This window comes from Mauremys mutica, chromosome 15 (genome assembly GCF_020497125.1).
Source record: "Mauremys mutica isolate MM-2020 ecotype Southern chromosome 15, ASM2049712v1, whole genome shotgun sequence".
Classification (NCBI taxonomy): Eukaryota; Metazoa; Chordata; order Testudines; family Geoemydidae; genus Mauremys; species Mauremys mutica.
The window spans coordinates 33,008,399-33,027,785 of record NC_059086.1 but is presented as its reverse complement, the minus strand read 5'-3'; the positions used below and the strand labels follow the sequence as shown (position 1 = coordinate 33,027,785).

At 66.5% G+C, this 19,387-nt stretch overlaps 3 protein-coding genes across 3 annotated transcripts; 2 read left to right on the top strand and 1 right to left on the bottom strand.

Annotated features, from left to right (window-relative positions):
• The first annotated feature begins 2,577 nt into the window (after positions 1-2,577).
• GRWD1 (glutamate rich WD repeat containing 1) lies at positions 2,578-8,078 on the top strand. Its single transcript, XM_044988330.1, has 8 exons — positions 2,578-2,604; positions 2,737-2,872; positions 3,236-3,353; positions 4,040-4,196; positions 4,530-4,743; positions 5,489-5,631; positions 6,109-6,306; positions 6,655-8,078. The coding sequence occupies exons 1-8, from the start codon at positions 2,578-2,580 to the stop codon at positions 6,973-6,975; spliced, it is 1,314 nt and encodes a 437-aa protein (XP_044844265.1). The 3' UTR covers positions 6,976-8,078.
• Positions 8,079-8,101: 23 nt separating this feature from the next.
• TSEN34 (tRNA splicing endonuclease subunit 34) lies at positions 8,102-13,290 on the bottom strand. The gene is made up of 6 exons (XM_044988922.1): positions 13,237-13,290; positions 11,181-11,252; positions 9,871-10,138; positions 9,335-9,491; positions 8,611-8,865; positions 8,102-8,463 (listed from the first exon to the last, which is right to left on the bottom strand). The coding sequence occupies exons 3-6, from the start codon at positions 10,123-10,125 to the stop codon at positions 8,276-8,278; spliced, it is 855 nt and encodes a 284-aa protein (XP_044844857.1). The 5' UTR covers positions 10,126-10,138; positions 11,181-11,252; positions 13,237-13,290; the 3' UTR covers positions 8,102-8,275.
• MBOAT7 (membrane bound O-acyltransferase domain containing 7) lies at positions 11,380-19,084 on the top strand. Its single transcript, XM_044988921.1, is given in 9 exon segments — positions 11,380-11,532; positions 13,206-13,288; positions 13,923-13,999; positions 14,002-14,054; positions 15,186-15,312; positions 15,784-15,940; positions 16,304-16,655; positions 17,133-17,321; positions 17,765-19,084. Coding segments are annotated over 8 exon segments (1,401 nt in total). The 5' UTR covers positions 11,380-11,532; positions 13,206-13,212; the 3' UTR covers positions 18,135-19,084.
• Positions 19,085-19,387: the final 303 nt, after the last annotated feature.

Sequence of the window (19,387 nt, the reverse complement as noted above, 5' to 3'; positions counted from 1 at the left end):
CAGCCCTGGGGTGGGGGGGCTCCCTAGCAGGGGACGAGCCCATGGTGGGGGAAGCGGGGCCAGGGCAGACTAGAGGGGTCAGCCCAGCAGGGGGCACTCTCACCTGGGGTGGGACCCCAGGGCCATGGGACATCCCCCCAGCAGGGGGCGCTCTCACCGGGGGAACCCCAGGGCTGGGCTGGCAGGGGGCTGCGGGTCGGGAGTGGGGGGCACCGGCAGAGCGGGGGGAGGGGAGCCCAGGGCTGGGCTGGCAGGGGGCTGCGGGTCGGGAGTGGGGGGCACCGGCAGAGCGGGTGGAGGGGAGCCCAGGGCTGGGCTGGCAGGGGGCTGCAGGTCGGGAGCGAGGGGCACATTGAGGGGGATGCCTGTTATGTGTGCTGCGGGGGGGGGGTGTTATCTCTGGCACTGCCCCTGCCTGGGGAAGGTCCAGAGAGCTGTTAACCCCCCTGCTGCTGGCTTTGGGCCCCTTCCCCCTCAGTGCACGGAGCTGCCCAGGGCCCCAGGTGCTGTGGGTGTGAACTCACAGCGACCCCTGGTGGGCGCTTGCTGCAATGGAGAGTCTCTAGCTATGCAGAAAGAACAGGAGTACGTGTGGCACCTTAGAGACGAACACATTAATTTCATGAAGTTGATGGATTTCCCCTCCATACGGCTAAATGCAGCGCCTTGCATAATGGCAGGTTTCCGAGTAGCAGCCGTGTTAGTCTGTAGCCGCAAAAAGAACAGGAGGACTTGTGGCACCTTAGTTAGTCTCTACAGACTAACACGGCAGCTACTCTGAAATCTCTAGCTATGGCGATTCTATCCCAACCCGCAGCTCCCTGGGCTCCTCTCCCTCTGCTGGTGCCTCTCACTCCCGAACCGCAGCCCCTGCTAGCCCAGCCCTGAGCTCCCCCCAGCTCTGCCGGTGCCTCTCACTCCCGATCTGCAGCCCCTGCTAACCCAGCCCTGGGCCCCCCTCAGCTCCGCCGGTGCCCCTCACTCCTGACCCACAGCCCCTGCCCCCCCAGCCCTGCCAGTGCCCCTCACTCCCGACTAGGCCAGTTTTTAGGCTGCGGCGTCTCTGTCCTATCATCCTCGCTGGGCTCATAAATCGCCAATGAGCACGGCCTGAAGGACTCCAGCTGGGGCCGCTTAGCTGTGAAATTTGCTGTGCTCATTGGAGCGGGAGGGTCGTGGCCCCGCTGCAGCCAGCGCCATCATTCATGACACTTACCTGTGAGCTGGGGGCCGCTGGGCCAGCTCTGGGCGGGGAGACTTGTTGTGGGGGCACAGCAGGGAGCTCCACAGGGGATGCTCTCTGCCCTGGCAGTCAGTGCTTGCCCCAATGCCCCAGAGCAGAGCAATGGGGCACTGGGCTGTAGGGAGCAGGGCAGGGGGCTCAGCAGGGGGCACTGGGCTGCAGGGAGAGGGAGGGGGCTCAGCTATAGGGATCGGGGTGGGGGGCCCAACAGGGGGCACTGGGGGCTCAGTCAAGGGCATTCTCCCAGGCAGTCAAGGTTGACCCCGATGCCCCAGGGGGCACTGGGGGCCTGTGCTGCAGTACAGGGGCTTCAGGGCAGGGCCTGGGCGATACTTTGGAACATCTCTCCCCCCCGCTGACATCACTGCATCTGACAATATCATTACTTCTCCCATGACATCATTGCACCAGATCATGAGGCAGTCTCTTGTGATGTCATTGGTGCCATGATAACCCCATGTTGGTTTCCATGGCAGCAGGACCATCAGTGGTCATAGAAGATCAGGGTTGGAAGGGAGCTCAGGAGGTTCTAGTCCAACCCACTGCTCAAAGCAGGACCAATCCCCAGACAGATTTTTGCCCCAGATCCCTAAATGGCCCCTCAAGGACTGAACTCACAACCCTGGGGGTTAGCAGGCCAATGCTCAAACCACTGAGCTATGTTATGACCCGGGTGATGATATCACAAGGGGGGCAATGACATAATCGGGGATGTGGTGAGGTCACCAGGGAAAGCAGTTACATCGCCAGCGACGGGATGATGTCACAAGTGGCCACAATGATCTCAATAAGGATGTGATGATGTCACAAGCGGATGTGGTGATGTCATGTTACAAATGTCCCCAGTGATGGCACCCGTTGCCAGGGTGATGGGCTTTGACCCCACATGACAGTTCAGTGTGGTGTAAGAGTGTGGGGGAGATTTAGGTCGCCATGGTGATAATGGGATGTCTGTGTGTGTTGGGGGCACCCAGTTGCCCTTATGCAACATGGCGCCCGTGAGGCCCAGATGGGGGGGGGCTTCGTTTGCCCTCAGTTAAGATGGCGTCCGGGGCGGTGCTGGGGATTTTCCCTTTCTGAAAATGGCGCTGGCAGCGGCTCTGACGAGTTTACCCTCAGTCAATATGGCGCCGCTGTTGCCCTTTGCCAAGATGGCGGCCCCCGCTGCGCCCTTCCTAAGATGGCGGCCGGCTCCTCCTGTCCCTTTGTCAAAATGGCGGCGCTGGGATCACCGAGGCCCCTTTCCAAGAGGGCGGCCCCCAGCCTCGTTCCAAGATGGCGGCCGTTGCCCTTTTCCAATATGGCCGCGGCTTCGCTTCTTCTCCTCTCCCAAGATGGCGTCGCGCAGCCTGAGGGCGGAAGTGAGTGACGCCGGCGCGCAGCGTGCGCTGCCCTGTCCCAAGATGGCGGAGGCAGCGTGGCGCCCCGCCGGGGACGGGGCGAGGAGGAGGAGCAGCAGCAGCAGCAGCAGCAGCGGGGACGAGGAGGAGGAGGGGCAGGGGCAGGGGCAGGGGCAGGGGGCCCCCCCGCGGCGGGTCTATCTGCCGGGCCGGGGCCCCCCGCCGGGGCCGGGCGAGGAGCTGGTGATGGACGAGGAGGCCTATGTGCTGTACCACCGGGCGGGCACCGGTCAGCGCCGGGACGGGGGCAGAGACATGGGGCTGCAGTGGGGGGCAGGCGGGAGGGTGGGGATGGGCACAGACATGGGGCTGCAGTGTGGGGAGGGTGGGAGTGGGCACAGACATGGGGCTGCAGTGGGGGGCGGGCGGGAGGGTGGGATGGGCACAGACATGGGGCTGCAGTGTGGGGAGGGTGGGGGTGGGCACAGACATGGGGCTGCAGTGTGGGGAGGGTGGGAGGGTGGGATGGGCACAGACATGGGGCAGGCAGGATGGCCCCGTATGGAACGGTCGGTCGGGGGGTGACAGGCCAGGGGTGCGGCCGTGGGGCACAGACGCCCCTTTCTCCCTCTCACCCCCTTTCTCCCCACAGGCGCCCCTTGTCTGAGTTTCGACGTGGTGCCCGACCCGCCGGGCCAGGAGCTCGGCCGCTTCCCGCTCAGCCTGCGGCTCTGCGCCGGCACCCAGGCTGAGAGTGCCCAGGCCAACAGGTCAGACCCGGGGGGCGGCCGTGGGGCAGAGACGCAGCCCCCCACCCTGCTTCTCCCCAGACATGGCGACCCCCGTGTGCTCCCCAGCACACCCGCCCAGGGAGCCCCGCTTCGCCGCACTGCCCCAGGTCGGGCACCCCCAGGGGCGCTCGCTGCTAGCTCGGGTGCGCCCCAGCTGCCCGGGCACTTGGGGGTGGGTGGACGTAGCTTGGCCCCTGGGGGCACAGCCAGCCCTGGTCCCAGCTCGCCCCACAGGGCACCCGCAGCTGGTGCCCGGGGCAGACCCGCCCCAGCCGCAACTGGCAACAAACAGCTCCGACCTCAGCCCCGCCCCAGGCTGGGAGCCGGCCCGACCCACCCGCAAGTGGGGAGCGGAGCCCGCCCCTTCCCCGGCGCCGGCACCCCCCCGAGCACAGAGCCCTGGGCGGTCACCCGTGTCGCCCCTGGTGTCCCCCAGAACCTCCCTGCCTGAGACAGAGGGGGGCTGGGGGGCTGGCACCCTGGGGCCCTTCGCCTCGGTGCTGAGCCAGTGACAGGGCTCAGGCCGACGCCCCCTAGAGGGGACAGGCCCTGGGCCCCATTCCTGGGGCCAGATGGGAGAGGCCCCGGGCCCCATTCCGTGGGGCGCAGGCGCTGCTGGGGCCCCTGGCTGGGGGTAGGGCTCAGGGGGTCCCTCTCTCTGCCAGGCTGCTGGTGATGAAGATGCACAATCTGCACCGCACGGGAGCGGGGGCCGTGGGCGCTGAGGATAGTGACAGCGACGAGGACGACGAGGAGGAGGAGAAGAAGCCCCAGCTGGAGCTCGCCATGATCCCCCACTACGGGGGCATCAACCGTGTCCGGGTACGCCCCCCCCCCCACTGCCAAGCCCCCCCCAGCACAGCGCCCCACACCGAGCCCCTCAGCGCCGAACCCCCCCCCCGAGCAGAGTCCCCCACTGAACCCCCCCCGCACAGCGCTCCACACCGAGCCCCCTTGCATCAAGCCCCCCCGAGCAGAGTCCCCCACTGAGCCCCCCAGAGCAGCGTCCCCCTCCAGTGCAGCCTCACCTGCTCCCAGCAGCACAGGCCCCCTGGCGCTGGCCTGGGGCATTGCGGCCAGCGCCCCCCAGTGAGCCTGCTCCCAGCAGCAGGTGCCCCCACCCCCGCGCCGGGGTTAACCCTTTCTTCCCCGCAGGTCACCCAGCTGGGCGGGACGCAGGTGGCTGCCGTCTGGTCAGAGAAAGGGCAGGTGGAGATCTACGACCTGCAGCGCCCCCTGGTGGCCATCTCGGACCCTCAGGCCATGGCCACCTTCCTGCGGGAGGAGCAGGCCAAAATCAAACCCCTCTTCTCCTTTGCCGGACACATGACTGAGGGCTTTGCCATGGACTGGTCCCCCATGGTGCCCGGTGAGCCGAGGGGCGCTGGGTGGCAGGGGGCTGCGGGTCGGGAGTGAGGGGCACTGGCAGAGCTGGGGGTGATGGGGCTGCGGGTCGGGAGTGAGGGGCACTGGCAGGGCTGCGGGTCGGGGATGAGGGGTACCGGCTGGCTGGGGGCTGCGGGTCGGGAGTGAGGGACACTGGCAGGGCTGGGGGTGACGGGGCTGCGGGTTGGGGGTGAGGGGCACCGGGGGGGCTGGGGGTGATGGGGCTGCGGGTCGGAGATGAGGGGCACCGGCAGAGCTGAGGGTGACGGGGGCTGCAGGTCGGGAGTGAGGGGCACCGGCAGGGCTGGGGGTGATGGGGGCTCTGGGTCGGGAGTGAGGGGCACTGGCAGGGCTGCGGGTCGGGGATGAGGGGCACCGGCAGAGCTGGGGGTGACGGGGCTGCGAGTCGGAAGTGAGGGACACTGGCAGAGCTGGGGCTGACGGGGCTGCGGGTCGGGAGTGAGGGGCACCGGCAGGGCTGGGGGTGATGGGAGCTGTGGGTCGGGAGTGAGGGGCACTGGCAGGGCTGCGGGTTGGGGATGAGGGGCACCGGCTGGCTGGGGGCTGCGGGTCGGGAGTGAGGGACACCGGCAGAGCTGGGGGTGACGGGGCTGGAGGTCGGGAGTGAGGGACACTGGCAGGGCTGGGGGTGACAGGGCTGCGGGTCGGGGATGAGGGGCACCGGCTGGGGGAACTCCCTGTGACCCCAGCTCTCCCCACACCCCCAGGCCGTCTCGTGACTGGTGACTCAAACAAGAACATTCACCTGTGGAGCCCCAAGGCGGACGGGACATGGCACGTGGACCAGCGCCCCTTCACCGCCCACACCGCCTCCGTGGAGGACCTGCAGTGGTCACCGACAGAAGCTACAGTGAGTGGCAGGAGAAACAGGATACTGGGGTAGATGGGCCCATGGGGCTGATCCGGAGGGGCAGGGCAGGATACCGGGGTGGATGGGCCCATGGGGCTGATCCGGAGGGGCAGGGCAGGATACCGGGGTGGATGGGCCCGTGGGGCTGATCCGGAGGGGCAGGGCAGGGCAGGATACCGGGGTGGATGGGCCCGTGGGGCTGATCCGGAGGGGCAGGGCAGGATACTGGGGTGGATGGGCCCATGGGGCTGATCCGGAGGGGCAGGGCAGGATACCGGGGTGGATGGGCCCATGGGGCTGATCCGGAGGGGCAGGGCAGGATACCGGGGTGGATGGGCCCGTGGGGCTGATCTGGAGGGGCAGGGCAGGATACCGGGGTAGATGGGCCCATGGGGCTGATCCGGAGGGGCAGGGCAGGATACCGGGGTGGATGGGCCCCGGCACGCAGCCACGCTGCCCTGACCCCCTCTTGCCCAGGTGTTCGCCTCATGCTCAGCGGACGGGTCCATCCGGGTGTGGGACGTGCGGGCGGCGCCGGGCCGGGCCTGCATGCTGACGGCCAGCCAGGCCCACGCCAGCGACGTCAACGTCATCAGCTGGAACCGCCACGAGCCCTTCCTCCTCAGCGGGGGGGACGACGGGGCCCTGCGCGTCTGGGACCTGCGCCTCTTCCAGGTCAGTGACCCCCCCCCGGCTCCCCCAGCTCTGCCGGTGCCCCTCACTCCCGACCCGCAGCCCCTGCTAGCCCAGCCCTGGGCTCCCCCTAGCTCTGCCGGTGCCCCTCACTCCTGACCCGCAGCCCCTGCTAGCCCAGCCCTGGGCTCCCCCAGCCCTGCCGGTGCCCCTCACTCCCGACCCACAGCCCCTGCTAGCCCGGCCCTGGGCTCCCCCCAGCTCTGCCGGTGCCCCTCACTCCCGACCCGCAGCCCCTGCTAGCCAAGCCCTGGGCTCCCCCCCGGCTCTGCCAGTGCTCCTCACTCCCAACCCGCAGCCCCCCCCCACCGCTGCCCTTTCCCCCCCCAGACAGGCACCAGCGTGGCGACCTTCAAGCAGCACACGGCGCCCGTCACCTCGGTGGAGTGGCACCCCACGGACGGGGGGGTGTTCGCAGCCGCTGGTGCGGACGACCAGGTGACCCAGTGGGACCTGGCAGTGGAGCGGGACCAGGAGGGAGAGGGGGAGAGTGAGGATGACCCGGCCCTGGCCTCCATCCCCCCCCAGCTGCTCTTCGTGCACCAGGGAGAGACCGACATCAAGGAGCTGCACTGGCACCCGCAGTGCCCGGGGGTCCTGATCACCACCGCCCTGTCCGGCTTCACCGTCTTCCGCACCATCAGTGTCTGACGGGGCAGAGCCTGGTGGGGGGCGATGAGTCTGGCTTGGGGGGAGCCTCCCCTTTGCAGATGGACCATTCCAGCTGTCTGCTGCTTCCATTGCACAGAAAGGGGAGAAAGCTGGGGGGGGGGGGGGGGGAGTTGGTCTGCTCCATGTAGTGGCTGCTACCATTGCACAGGCAAGAAGGGGATCCCAAGATGAGCCTCAACACAAACTTTCCCCCTCCTTGCTCCATGCAGGTGGACTGTTCCAGTTAGTGGCTACTACCATTGCATGAAATGGGGTGGGGAGACAATGCTTCCACATCTGGTGTTATCCACCCTCTCCTTACACATGGACTATTCCAACTGCTACCATTGGTCAGAATTTGGGGGTTGGTGTCTGGACCTGGACCCTTTCATTCTGCATTGGGGGGGGGGGTCATGCCTCCAGACAATGCACTGTTCTGCAGCTTGTTTTGGGGAGCTACCATCTAATGTGGATATGGGGGGGGGGCTGATTTCAAGCTAATTTCCCCCTCAATTGTACATGGTTTGGTCTGAATTTGGTTCCTACTACTTGGGATGGGGGGGATTACCACCCCCATTCTATTGTGAGAGGTGGATTCTTCCGGAGGCTACCAATTCTGCATGGGTGGGGGGGGGGAAGAGTTGGTTCACTCCAAATATATTTTGGGTGCTGCCGCCATACACTGATGGGGGTGGAGAGCTAGCTCCCAGGGGGTGCACAAATCCCTGGGGTTGGGGGGATGGGAGACAGGCCCCCAAATGCAGAGAGGGGGCAGGTGAAAACTTACATCCATTGTCGGGGGGAGGGGTCGCAGACAGGCCCCTCCCACTTTAACCCCAGATTGGGGGCAGGGCCCACTATCTCCCCCACTCCTCCCTATGGATGCCTCTGGGCAGGGAGGGGGCCCTGCCTGCAAATGGGGGGGGGGGCGGGTTAGTACATACTATCTATTTTCTGGCAAGTTCAGTTTTAATTAAAAAAAGTTCATAACCTACTGGAGTTTGGTCAGTCTGGGGGCGAACCCACCTCCCAACTTGGACTGTGCCCTCCCGACCCACAGCCCCTCCTTATTGGTGCCCTACCCCACCCCCCGCCAGTGCCCCTCACTCCCGACTGCAGCCCTCTCCAGTTCTGCTGCTGCCTCTCTATTAACATCCTTTGTCCCCCGCTCAGCCCCGGGCCGGCGGGCACCCAGCAGCGCCCCGCCTGCCCCGGCCGGCTTCGGTCCGGGGGGAGGGGTGCTCCAGGCCTGGTTGGGAGCGGATTGTGCCCCCCAGTTCCTGGCTGTCCCCCGCGGGGATCACTGCAGCCCGCTCCATTGCAGGGAGGTGAAGGCGAGGGCGCCGCCCGCGCCCGGTGAGCAGAGCAGCAGGGTCTTCTTGACGCTGGTGCCCAGGCGGGTGGCAGCCACCAGGGCGTGGAGCGGGAGAGGGGCCCCCGGGGGGCAGCACAGCGCGATGTAGTGGGCATGGAACCGCAGGGGGTCACCTGCAGGGGAGAGGCAGAAGGGGGAGGGGTCAGGTCAGCTTCCCCCTGCCCCATCCCCTCCAATCCTCCCCAACCCAGCCCCTCCCTCACTTCTGGGGCCTGCGGTGCCCCCGCTCCCCTCCCCAGGGCTCCCCCACACACACTTACCTGGGTACACAAGGAAGTCTCCCCCAAACTTGCTCCCTCCGGACAGGTAGTAGCCCCTGCCCCACAGCTCGCGGAAGACGCGGTACCGGGCCTCGTGGGCCGGGCGGCCGGCGTGAGGCCAGTCCGGGGAAGGGGAGGTCCAGTCCACCCGCTCAACCCGCCCCGGGCGCCGCCGCGCCGTGGGCAGCTGGACCATCATAGAGCCACGGGGCAGGACAAAGGGCGAATCCAGGAGTCCCGAATCCTCCACCGTGTCTGGGAGTGGAGAGAGCAACAGGCTAGGAGAAGCTGGGGCCGGAGTGCGGCTGCCTCTGGGGTGGGGCATGGGGGATAGGTATATGGGGACCCCTCATGGGACACGGCCCCTCTGGGGTGTGTGCGGGGGCTGGCTATACGGGAACCCCTCGCCCGGCGCTGGAACGTGGTCCCTCTGGGGTGTGCGCGGGGGCTGGCTATATGGGGACCCCTCGCCCGGCGCTGGAACGTGGTCCCTCTGGGGTGGGGTGCGGGGGCTGGGTATACGGGGACCCCTCGCCCGGCGCTGGAACGTGGTCCCTCTGGGGTGGGGTGCGGGGGCTGGGTATACGGGGGCCTGATGCTTATCCACAAATGAGTCCTGCTGAACTCAGCCCTACCACCAGGGACAGTGCCCCCTACTAAGCCCCCCCTTCTCTGCAGCCCCTGGGTTTCCCTAGCAGGTCTCCTCTCCGAGCCCCAGCCCCACCTGGCGTCTCCCCGCGCTGCTCTCTGCGGCGGGCTCGGCCCTGGGCGATGCGCTCGGCCAGCCGGGCCAGCAGGGCCCCCCTCTCTGCCCCAGCCAGGCGCTGCTGCTCCTGGTAGCTCTCCTCCAGCTCCTGCTGGTAGGCCTCCACCTCGGATGCCTGGGTTCGGGGAGAGGGGGTTAGCTCCGGTATGGGGTGCATGGCACAGCCATCCCCCCACAGGACACCTGCCCCAAACATGCTCTGCCCCTCTGCCGGAGCTGGTGCCCCCTAGAGGGGAAAGGCCTCATGCCCCATTCCCTGCCCCCTGAGCCAGCCAGTCCCTGCCCTGGGGCCGGATGGGAGCTGGCGCCCCCTAGAGGGGAGAGGCCCCTGGCCCCATTCCCTGCCCCCCGACCAAGCCAACCACCTGCCCTGGGGCTGGATGGGAATAGGCACCTCCTAGAGGGGAGAGGCCCTGGGCCCCATTCCCTGCCCTGAGCCAGCCAGTCCCTGCCCTGGGGCACCCCCTGGAGGAGCAAAGCCCAGGGTCCCTCACCTGGGTCGGTTCCTCCCCTTCCGCCGGGGGCTGGGTCTCGGTGCCCCTCACCAGGACGGCTGCGCCCAGCTCGGCAAGCAGCCGGGCCTCCTCGGGGAGCAGCTGCAGGGGGAGGCCCAGGCGGGCGTTCTGCCGGGGCTTGCGGGCCAGCGCCCCCACCAGGGTCCCCACCAGCCGGAACCGCTCACGGATCTCCCGGGCGTCCTCCGCGCTCCACACCAGAGCCGCCCCCTCCAGCACGTGGATCCGGATCATGGCGCTGCGGCAGCTGCAGGGAGGGGAGCGGCGAGAGTGAGGGACATGGCCCCTCTGGGGCAGGGTGCGGGGGCTGGTTATACGGGGACCCCTCGCCCAGGGCTGAGATGCGGCTACTTCTGGGGCAGGGCACCACAATCCCAGCATGCTCTGGGGCAGGGGGTGCCACAATCCCAGCATGCCCTGAGACTAGGCCCCACTGCCATGGCCAGGTCCCCCACCAGGCCCCCAGCCCAGGCGGGGGGCAATCCCAGCATGCCCCAGGGTAGGGAGGGGGCACAATCCCTGCATTCGCTGGGCCTAGAGATGGGATGGGGGGGGTGCACTGCAATCCCATCATGCTTTGGGGCAAGGGGTGCCGCTATCCCAGCATGCCCCAGGGCAGGGGGGGCACAATCCCTGCATTCCCTGGGGCTAGGGATGGGATGGGGGGGGGTGCACTGCAATCCCATCATGCTTTGGGGCAAGGGGTGCCGCTATCCCAGCATGCCCCAGGGCAGGGGGGGCACAATCCCTGCATTCCCTGGGGCTAGGGATGGGATGGGGGGGTGCACTGCAATCCCATCATGCTTTGGGGCAAGGGGTGCCACTATCCCAGCATGCCCTGCGGCTAGAGTGGCCAAGTGGTGCTGATGCCCCAGAGGATGCTGGGAAAGCCCCTTTCCAGGGAGTCTGGTTCTGGCCACAAGAGGGGAATCCCTTTAAAGGGCCACACCCACCCACACCAAACCACGCCCACTGCCCCAAGGCATTCTGGGAGTCCCATTCTTAAAAACGTCCATTGACGCCCCCCCACACACAAAGGATTCTGGGAAACAGTTTCTTAAAGGGCCACACACTAAAAATAGAAAACCTCCCCTTTCCCCGCAAGGTATTCTGGGTAACCCATTCTTAAAGGGCCACCCCCCACAACTTAACCCCCAAAGGAATTCTGGGAAACAATTTCTTAAAGGGCTATACGCACCTATACCAAACCTTGCTTCTTTCCCCCAGGGCATTGTGGGTAACCTCTTCTCCAAGGGCTACCCCCACCCCCCATTCCCCAGCTCACTCACCTTCACCCCTGGGCTTCCCTGCACCCAGCTCTGGGGGGTGTTTGCAAACCAAGCTGGCTGGTCCCTCTGCTCCTGCAAGGCGAGGGGGCGGGGTTCTCGCAGCTGAGCGACGGCCCCATTGGCCAATACCCGAGCAGGGGTGGACAGTGGGGGGGGTTGCAAATTGCAGGGCCCAATGGGTGCAGGCCGCGGAGGAAGTGAGCTGAGGGCGGGCAGGCAGCAAAGTAAGGGACTGGGTGGGTAGGTGGATAGGGGAGGGAATCGTTCGCAGGGGTGTGAGTTCGTGCAAAGGTGCCCCCAGGGGTGTGAATTCTGCACTGACCCCCCCCCCCATCGGGAGAAGTTGGTGCTGGTGAGTAAGGCTGTGAACTTGAGGGCTGTGGGGCTGCACTTGAATTGTGGGGAGGGGGGGGGAGAAACTCCAGGGTGTTTCCCATCCCCACCTGATGTGGGGTTCCCACCTTTTCTAAAACCCCTGTCTGCCCCCTCACCCCCCCTGCCGGACTGCTAATCTGGGGGTGAGCTGCAGGGGGTGGGAGCTGTGTGTTTGTACAGCACCTGGTGCAATGGGTGTGGGGCTACGAGCTACCATAATACACCTAATAAATAACGTACAGCCCCTGGTGCAAAATGGGAGCAGGGCTAGGAGCCACCGTAATACACCTAATAAATAACGTACAGTGCCTGGCGCAATGGGGGCGGGGATAGAAATTACTGCAATACACCTCAAATGTACAGTGCCTGGCACAATGGATGCAGGGCTATGAGCTACCATAATACACCTAATAAATAACGTACAGCGCCTGGCGCAATGGGGGCGGGGATAGAAATTACTGCAATACACCTCAAATGTACAGTGCCTGGCACAATGGATGCAGGGCTATGAGCTACCATAATACACCTAATAACGTACAGCGCCTGGCACAATGGGGGCGGGGATAGAAATTACTGCAATACACCTCAAATGTACAGTGCCTGGCACAATGGGTGCAAGGCTATGAGCTACCATAATACACCTAATAAATAACGTACAGCGCATGGTGCAATGGGTTCAGGGCTAGGAGCCACTGTAATACAACTAATAAATAATGTACAGCGCCTGGCACAATGAGGGGCTGGTCTGGGATGAGGGACTCTAGGAGCTCCCCTAACAGAGAGGATTAATGGGTGTGGGGAGATTAAACGGGGAGGGGTGTGTTCCCCTCTCTCCCCAGCACCAGCAGTGGCTAATGTGGGGCGTGAGCTGCAAGGATTAGAGATTGGAAATTAGGGGCTGGGGGTTTAGATGGAGGTGGAGGGAGCAGGGAGCTCATGTGGGATAGAACTTGGGGCCCAGCCCTCAACCCCTGGCTCTAACCACTAGACCCCACTTGCTGAGGGGTTCATGCCAGGAGGGCTGAGGAGCGAATGTGGCTGTGCCGTTGGGTGTGGGGGGGAGTGTCTGGGGAGGGGGCTGGGCAGTGGCCACTAGTCCCTTGTGGGTGAACTGGGGTGTAGGTACCGGCCTGGCAGTGGCTGTGCACCCCCCAGAGCCGAGGGCACCCTGCTGCTGCCCTCCCCCCACAGCTCCCCATTTTATGTCGCATAAGCACTGAGCCCCCCCCCCCCACTTTGCTCTCTTAGTGTCCACCCCCCAAGGCTGGGTCTCTCTGGCCCATCCAGCCCATGGCCACTCGGCTGTGGGGGGGCAGAGGGCACACAGATGGGCTGGGCGATGGGGGCTCCTGGGAGCGGGGCTGAGACTCTGCAAACTCGATACACCCCCCAGGCCGTGGAATGAGAGCAACGGACGCCAGCTGCTGCCAGCGCCCCTAGAGGGGAGAGGCCTCGGGCCCCATTCCCCGCCCCCCCGAGCCAGTCCCTGCCCTGGGGCTGGATCTCCCCTCCCTACTCTTCCTCTACGATCTACAGAGGAGCAGAGCCCTCAGCGCCCCCTGCAGCTGCTGCCCCCCGCTCCGGTGGGGTGGGTGGCCTGTGGAACTGCCCGACACTGTTTTTTCCTCCTCCCCCCCCCTCCCCCCGCAGAGCTGGGATGACCCCGGAGGAGTGGACCTACCTGGCCGTGTTGCTTTTCTCTATCCCCATTGGCTTTGTCTTCAAGAGAGGGGGTGAGTGACTCCGACTGGGAGGGCAACTCTGGCCCCTCCCCTTCATGCCATTGCTGTGGAGAGACAGGGATTGGGGCTGGAAAAAGTCCCACCAAAGAGACCCTCCCCTTTCCCACCAACAAGGGCCCATCCCCCCATTCCCTCCAGTGTGCCCCACCCAGCCCCGTTTGGGGTTTCCTCACCTCAGCTTCCTCTTGCAAGATTTCCTCTCTCCATTCCGGTTCAGCTCGGGGAGGGGGGGTTGGGTTTGTCTCGAGCTAGAAGGGATCTGGAGGTATTTTAAGGGGGCTGGCGTGTGGGGGCGGGGGACCCTGGCACTAGCTTCCCCCTGCCAGTCTTGTAGTAGAAGCTCCTGGACTCTGGGGTCCCATCGATAGGGGATGGGTGTTTGGGGGTACAGGAGCCCCACCTCCTGAGCTCCTTTGTGCCCCATTCCCTGCCCCCCAAGCCAGCCAACCCCCCTCCCCAAGGCTGGATGGGAGCTGGCACCCCCTAGAGGGGAGAGGCCCCGTACCCCATTCCCCGCTCCCCTGCCCAGGTCGCCCGAAGTCCCAGCTGACTTTGCTCCCCGGGTGTCTCAGTGGGAAGGGAGCTGGGATCTGATCTATGTCTCTTTCCTCCTCCCCCCCACCAGGACACCAAGTGAAGCAATTTGGGGGGGCAGCCGTGGGGCTGCTCCTGACGCTGGTCACCTGCAACATCCACACCTTGCACACTCCCTGGTCACCATCCTGGGCTCATGGGTCATTCTCAGCCTCTCCCCCCGGTAAGGAAGGAGTTAGGACACCTGGCAGAGGAGAGAGGTCTTGTAGGTGGAGTGGAGGGGGGATTTTGGGAGCTGTGGAGAGGGTAGGGGGGTGATGGGAGCAGGGGATTCTGGGAGCCGGGAGGGGTTGGGGGGGTGACGGGAGCAGGGGATTCTGGGAGCCGGGAGCAGTTGGGGGAGAGCGGAGGGGAGCAGGGGAGTCTGGGAACCGCGAGGGGGTGGAGGGGTGACAGGAGCAGAGGATTCTGGGAACCGGGAGGGATTGGGGGGGCCAGAGCAGGAGATTCTGGGAACCGGGAGGGGTTGGGGGGTGACGGGAGCAGGGGATTCTGGGAGCTGGGAGGGGTTGGGGGGTGGTGATGGGAGCAGGGGATTCTGGGAGCAGGGAGGGGTTGGGGGTGGTGATGGGAGCAGGGGATTTTGGGAGCTGGGAGGGGTTGGGGGGTGGTGATGGGAGCAGGGGATTCTGGGAGCCGGGAGGGATTAGGGGGTGGTGATGGGAGCAGAGGATACTGGGAATCAGGAGGGGTTGGGGGGTGGTGATGGGAGCTGGGGATTCTGGGAGCCGGGAGGGGTTGGGGGGGGTGATGGAAGCAAGGGATTCTGGGAGCCGGGAGGGGTTGGGTGGTGATGGGAGCTGGGGATTCTGGGAGCCGGAAGGGGTTGGGGGGTGATGGGAGCAGGGGATTCTGGGAGCCAGGAGGGCTTGGGGGGTGGTGATGGGAGCAGGGGATTCTGGGAGCCGGGAGGGGTTGGGGGGTGACGGGAGCAGGGGATTCTCGGAGCCGGGAGGGGTTGGGGGGTGGTGATGGGAGCAGAGGATACTGGGAGCCGGGAGGGGTTGGGGGGTGGTGATGGGAGCAGGGGATTCCGGGAGCCGGGAGGGGTTGGGGGGTGACGGGAGCAGGGGATTCTGGGAGCCGGGAGGGGTTGGGGGGTGGTGATGGGAGCAGGGGATTCCGGGAGCCGGGAGGGGTTGGGGGGTGGTGATGGGAGCAGGGGATTCCGGGAGCCAGGAGGGGTTGGGGGTGACGGGAGCAGGGGATTCTGGGAGCCGGGAGGGGTTGGGGGGTGGTGATGGGAGCAGAGGATACTGGGAGTGTGGCCAATTAACCCGCCCTCTGCCGCCAGGTCCTGTCACTACCTGACCCTCGGCTGGACCTTCTCCTACCTGCTCTTCTTCCGGACAGTGACTTTCTTCGGGCTGCCGGCCCCCACCCCCTTCACCAACGCCGTGCAGCTGCTGCTGACCCTCAAGGTGCTGCAGGGGGTGGGGTGGGGTGAGGAGGCTCAGCAGGGGGCGCTCTGCGCTCCTGGTCACTGCTGGCCCCTCTGGGGCACCAGGGGGTGCTGTGCTGTGGCAGCGGGGTGCCGCTGTGCTGCGGCTGTGGGGCAGTAGGGGGCGCTGTGCCATGGGGTGTGGGTGGGTGCTGTGGCGGCGGGGCTCTAGGGGGTGTTGTGCTGTGAGGCGTGGGGGGCGCCATGGCGGCGGGACGCTAGGGGGGGCTCTGCTGTGGCTGGGGGGTGCTGTGCCACGGGGCGTGGGGGGCGTGGTGCTGTGGCAGCAGGGGGTGGGGGGTGCTTTGGTGTGGTGTGAGGCACTGGGGGCACTGTGCTGTGGCAGTGGGGGTGGGCCCTGTGGTGTGGTGGTGGGGCACTAGGGGGCGCGGTACCGTGGCAGTGGTCCTGTAGGGGGCGCTTACCCCGTGGGTTGCTCCCCCTGCCCTAGATGGTGAGCCTGGCCAATGAGGTGCAGGAGATCAGTCGGGCCAAGAAGCAGGACGTCACCTCGTTCACCAAGGGCCCCGCGATGGGGCTGATCCCCAGCGTGCCGGGGCTGGGCTCGATCCTCTGCTACAGTTACTGCTACGTGGGGCTCATGACAGGTACGGGGCGGCCGGACACCTGGTTCTCTGCCTGGCTCTGCGAGGGGAGTGGGGGCTAGTGGTTAGAGCGGGGGGGGGCTGGGAGCCAGGACGCCTGGGTTCTCTCCCCAGCTCTGGGGAGGGGGGGGGCTAGTGGTCAGAGCAGGGGGGAGCTGGGAGCCAGGACGCCTGGGTTCACTCCCTAGCTCTGTGGTGGGAGGGGGTCCAGCCGGAGTCTTTTCCACTGTTACCTTTAACTGTATTTCTCTCCTTTTCCCCCTTTCATTCTTTCCTCCCTCCGGCCTCCTTCCTCATCTACCTCTCCCCCCCCCACCCCTCCTCTCCCGTCACCCTCCATCCCCATACGCCCCCCCCCGCCCCCAGGCCCCTTCTTCCGCTACAGGACCCACCTGGACTGGCTGCAGCAGCCAGACTCGCAGGCCATCCCCAGCTGGCGCCCCCTGGTGGCGCGGGCCAGGCTGGTGCCGGTCTACGGGCTGCTCTTCCTGGGGGCCGCCTGGCTCTTCCCGCTGGAGTACGTGCGGAGCGAGGCCTTCGCCGCCCGGGCGCTGCCCTTCCGCCTCTTCTACATGGTGCCCGTCTTCTTCGTCTTCCGCATGCGCTTCTACGTGGCCTGGCTCTGCGCCGAGTGCGCCTGCATCGCCGCCGCCTTCGGGGCCTACCCCAGGGCCGCCCGCGCCCGCCCCGGCGGGGGCCCCACCGTCCACTGCCCCAGGTGCGCCCACGGGCCTGCCCCTCCAGGGCGCCGGCTGCCACCCAGCCCCAGGGCAGGGTATGGGGCCCGGGGCCTGTCCCCTCTAGGGGGTGCCGGTCCCATCCGGCCCCAGGGCAGGGAATGGGGCCCGGGGCCTCTCCCCTCTAGGGGGCGCCAGCTCCCATCCGGCCCCAGGGCAGGGACTGGCTGGCTCAGGGGGGCGGGAAATGGGGCCCGGGGCCTGTCCCCTCTAGGGGGCGCCAGCTCCCATCTGGCCCCAGGGCTATGACTGGCTGGCTCAGGGGGGTGGGGAATGGGGCCTGGGGCCTGTCCCCTCTAGGGGGCGCTGGCTCCCACCCGGCCCCAGGGCTGTGACTGGCTGGCTCAGGGGGGTGGGGAATGGGGCCCGGGACCTGTCCCCTCTAGGGGGCGCCGGCTCCCATGCGGCCCCGGGGCGAGGTCTGGTTCCCTGTCACTGAGTGCTCTCCCCCATCCCAGTGCGGAGGAGGGGGCGCCAGGGGCGGCTCCCCCCGAGTACGACTACGAGACCATCAAGAACATCGACCCGTACGGCACCGACTTCTGCGTGCGGGTGCGGGACGGCATGCGGTACTGGAACATGAGCGTGCAGTGGTGGCTGGCCCAGTACATCTACAAGAGCGCCCCCTTCCGCTCCTACGTCATGAGGTGGGGGGGGCGCGGGGAGCCACGAGGGGGAGACCATGGGGTGGGGGGCTCGAAGATCCCTGGGGTGGGGGTGCTCGCAGATCAAGGGGGGCTTGGAGATCAGGGGGAGGAGGTAACGGGGGGACGCTTGCAGATTCTGGGGTGGGGGGTCAGATGGGGGGCTCGGAGATGTGGGGTTATGTGGGGGGGGCCTTGTGGCAGGGGGAGGATGAAGGACCCAATATGGGGCATAAAGGGGAAATCATGGGTGGGGGGTGTCTCATGGGGGGGTGGATACCAGGGGGAGGGAGAGTCGTGGGGGGACATAGGGGCGCTCATAGAAGGGAATAGAGGTGAAATCTCGGGACAGCTTCAAACGGGGGGGGGGTTCGGGGATGTGGGGGGGGCCTCAGCCCGCCCCCCCCGCGAACCCCGCCCTCCCTGTCCCCCCCCCCCCCCCCCAGGAGCGGCTGGACCATGCTGATCTCGGCCTATTGGCACGGCCTGCATCCCGGCTACTACCTCAGCTTCCTGACCATCCCGCTGTGCCTGGCGGCCGAGGGGGCGATGGAGGCCGGGCTGCGGGGGCGCCGGGGGGCGGCGCCGGAGCCGGAGCCCGACCGCTCCTGGGGCGCCTGGCTGCACTGGTTCCTCAAGATGCGGGCCTACGACTACATGTGCATGGGCTTCGTGCTGCTGGAGCTGGGCGCCACCCTGCAGTACTGGCGCTCCGTCTACTTCTGCGTCCACCTGGGCGCCCTGGCCCTGCTGCTCCTGGGCCGCGCCCTGCCCCGGCCCGCCCCCCCCGCCGCCCAGGGGCCGCACCGCGAGTGAGGGGCTGGGGGAGCCCCCTGCCCAGGACCTCTGGGGGCCGGGGAATAGCCAGGGCGTAGGGCCCCCCGGCTGGGAACAGGATCCGCACATCGGCTCTGTGCTGGCCATGGAGGGGGTTGGGGGGAAGGGCACAGGCAAAGGGGATGGCCCCCCATCCTCCCCTCTCTACAGCCCCCCCCCCTCCTGGCTGGCTGGGAGGGGGAATCTGCCCCAGATTTCCTTGGGGGGGGGGGAGGAGACACTGATCTGCTACTCTGGTTCCCACAAGGGTTCTGGCAGGCCTGCCCCTCCCCCTCTCCCTGTGTGTGGGGGGTAGGAGCCCTTCCCCCCCCCAGGCAGGAGATTCTCCCCCCCCCCAGCAAGACCCCCAAATAAGAGGGTGTTTTCTACCCCTCCCCCCAGCTGATGCTACACTGTGGCCTTAGATGAGGGGTTCTCAGACGGGGTCGAGACCCCTCAGGGGGTCGTGAGGTTATTGGGGGGTCATGAGCTGTCAGCCTCCACCCCAAACCCCCCTTTGCTGCCAGCATTTATAATGGTGTTAAATATTTAAACAGTGTTTTTAATGTACGGGGGGTCGCACGCGGGGGCTGGCTGTGTGAAAGGGGTCACCAGTACAAACGTGTGAGCACTATTGCCTTAAAGGGACCAGCCTCCAATGGGGGAGAGGGGGTGGGAAGAGGGTCCCCCCCCCAATTGGGTGTGAAACAAGTTGGCACCTTCTCAGGCAGAGCCTGCCGGGGCCACAAAACTCCCCACTCCCAACCAGCTTGCAGGGGCGGGGGGGCTGTTTTTTAGGGGGGGAAGAACATCCCTCAGCATGAGCAGCGGGTCTGTGCTTAGCTGGGGGGGGGGAGTCGAGGTGCAGGGGGGTTGGGGAGCAGGGGGTCGCTGGCAGAAGCCCCCTCCCGCTCGGAGGTTTCTGTTCCTTTCCTGTGCTATTAACCACTGGTGGGGGGGGGAGAGGGGGTAGGGGGAATGGAAGGTGCTGAAGAGGGGGGGGAATGGGGGGCAGGAGGGCCCGGGGCGGGGGGGGTCTCCTGTACCGACCCCCCCCATGAGTTGTATTGCCCTGCCGCGGGGGCGGCAGCTTAAGCAAATAAAAGACCCGAAAACAACCCCCCCACACGTGTCTGTGTGTCTCGACCCCCCCCCACCCCCGAGGGCCCCCATTGACCCCCCCATTCCCCGGGGGCCCCCATCCGCCTGCGAGGAGCCCCCCCAGGGGGCTGGGCGAGGGGGGGGCTGTGTTT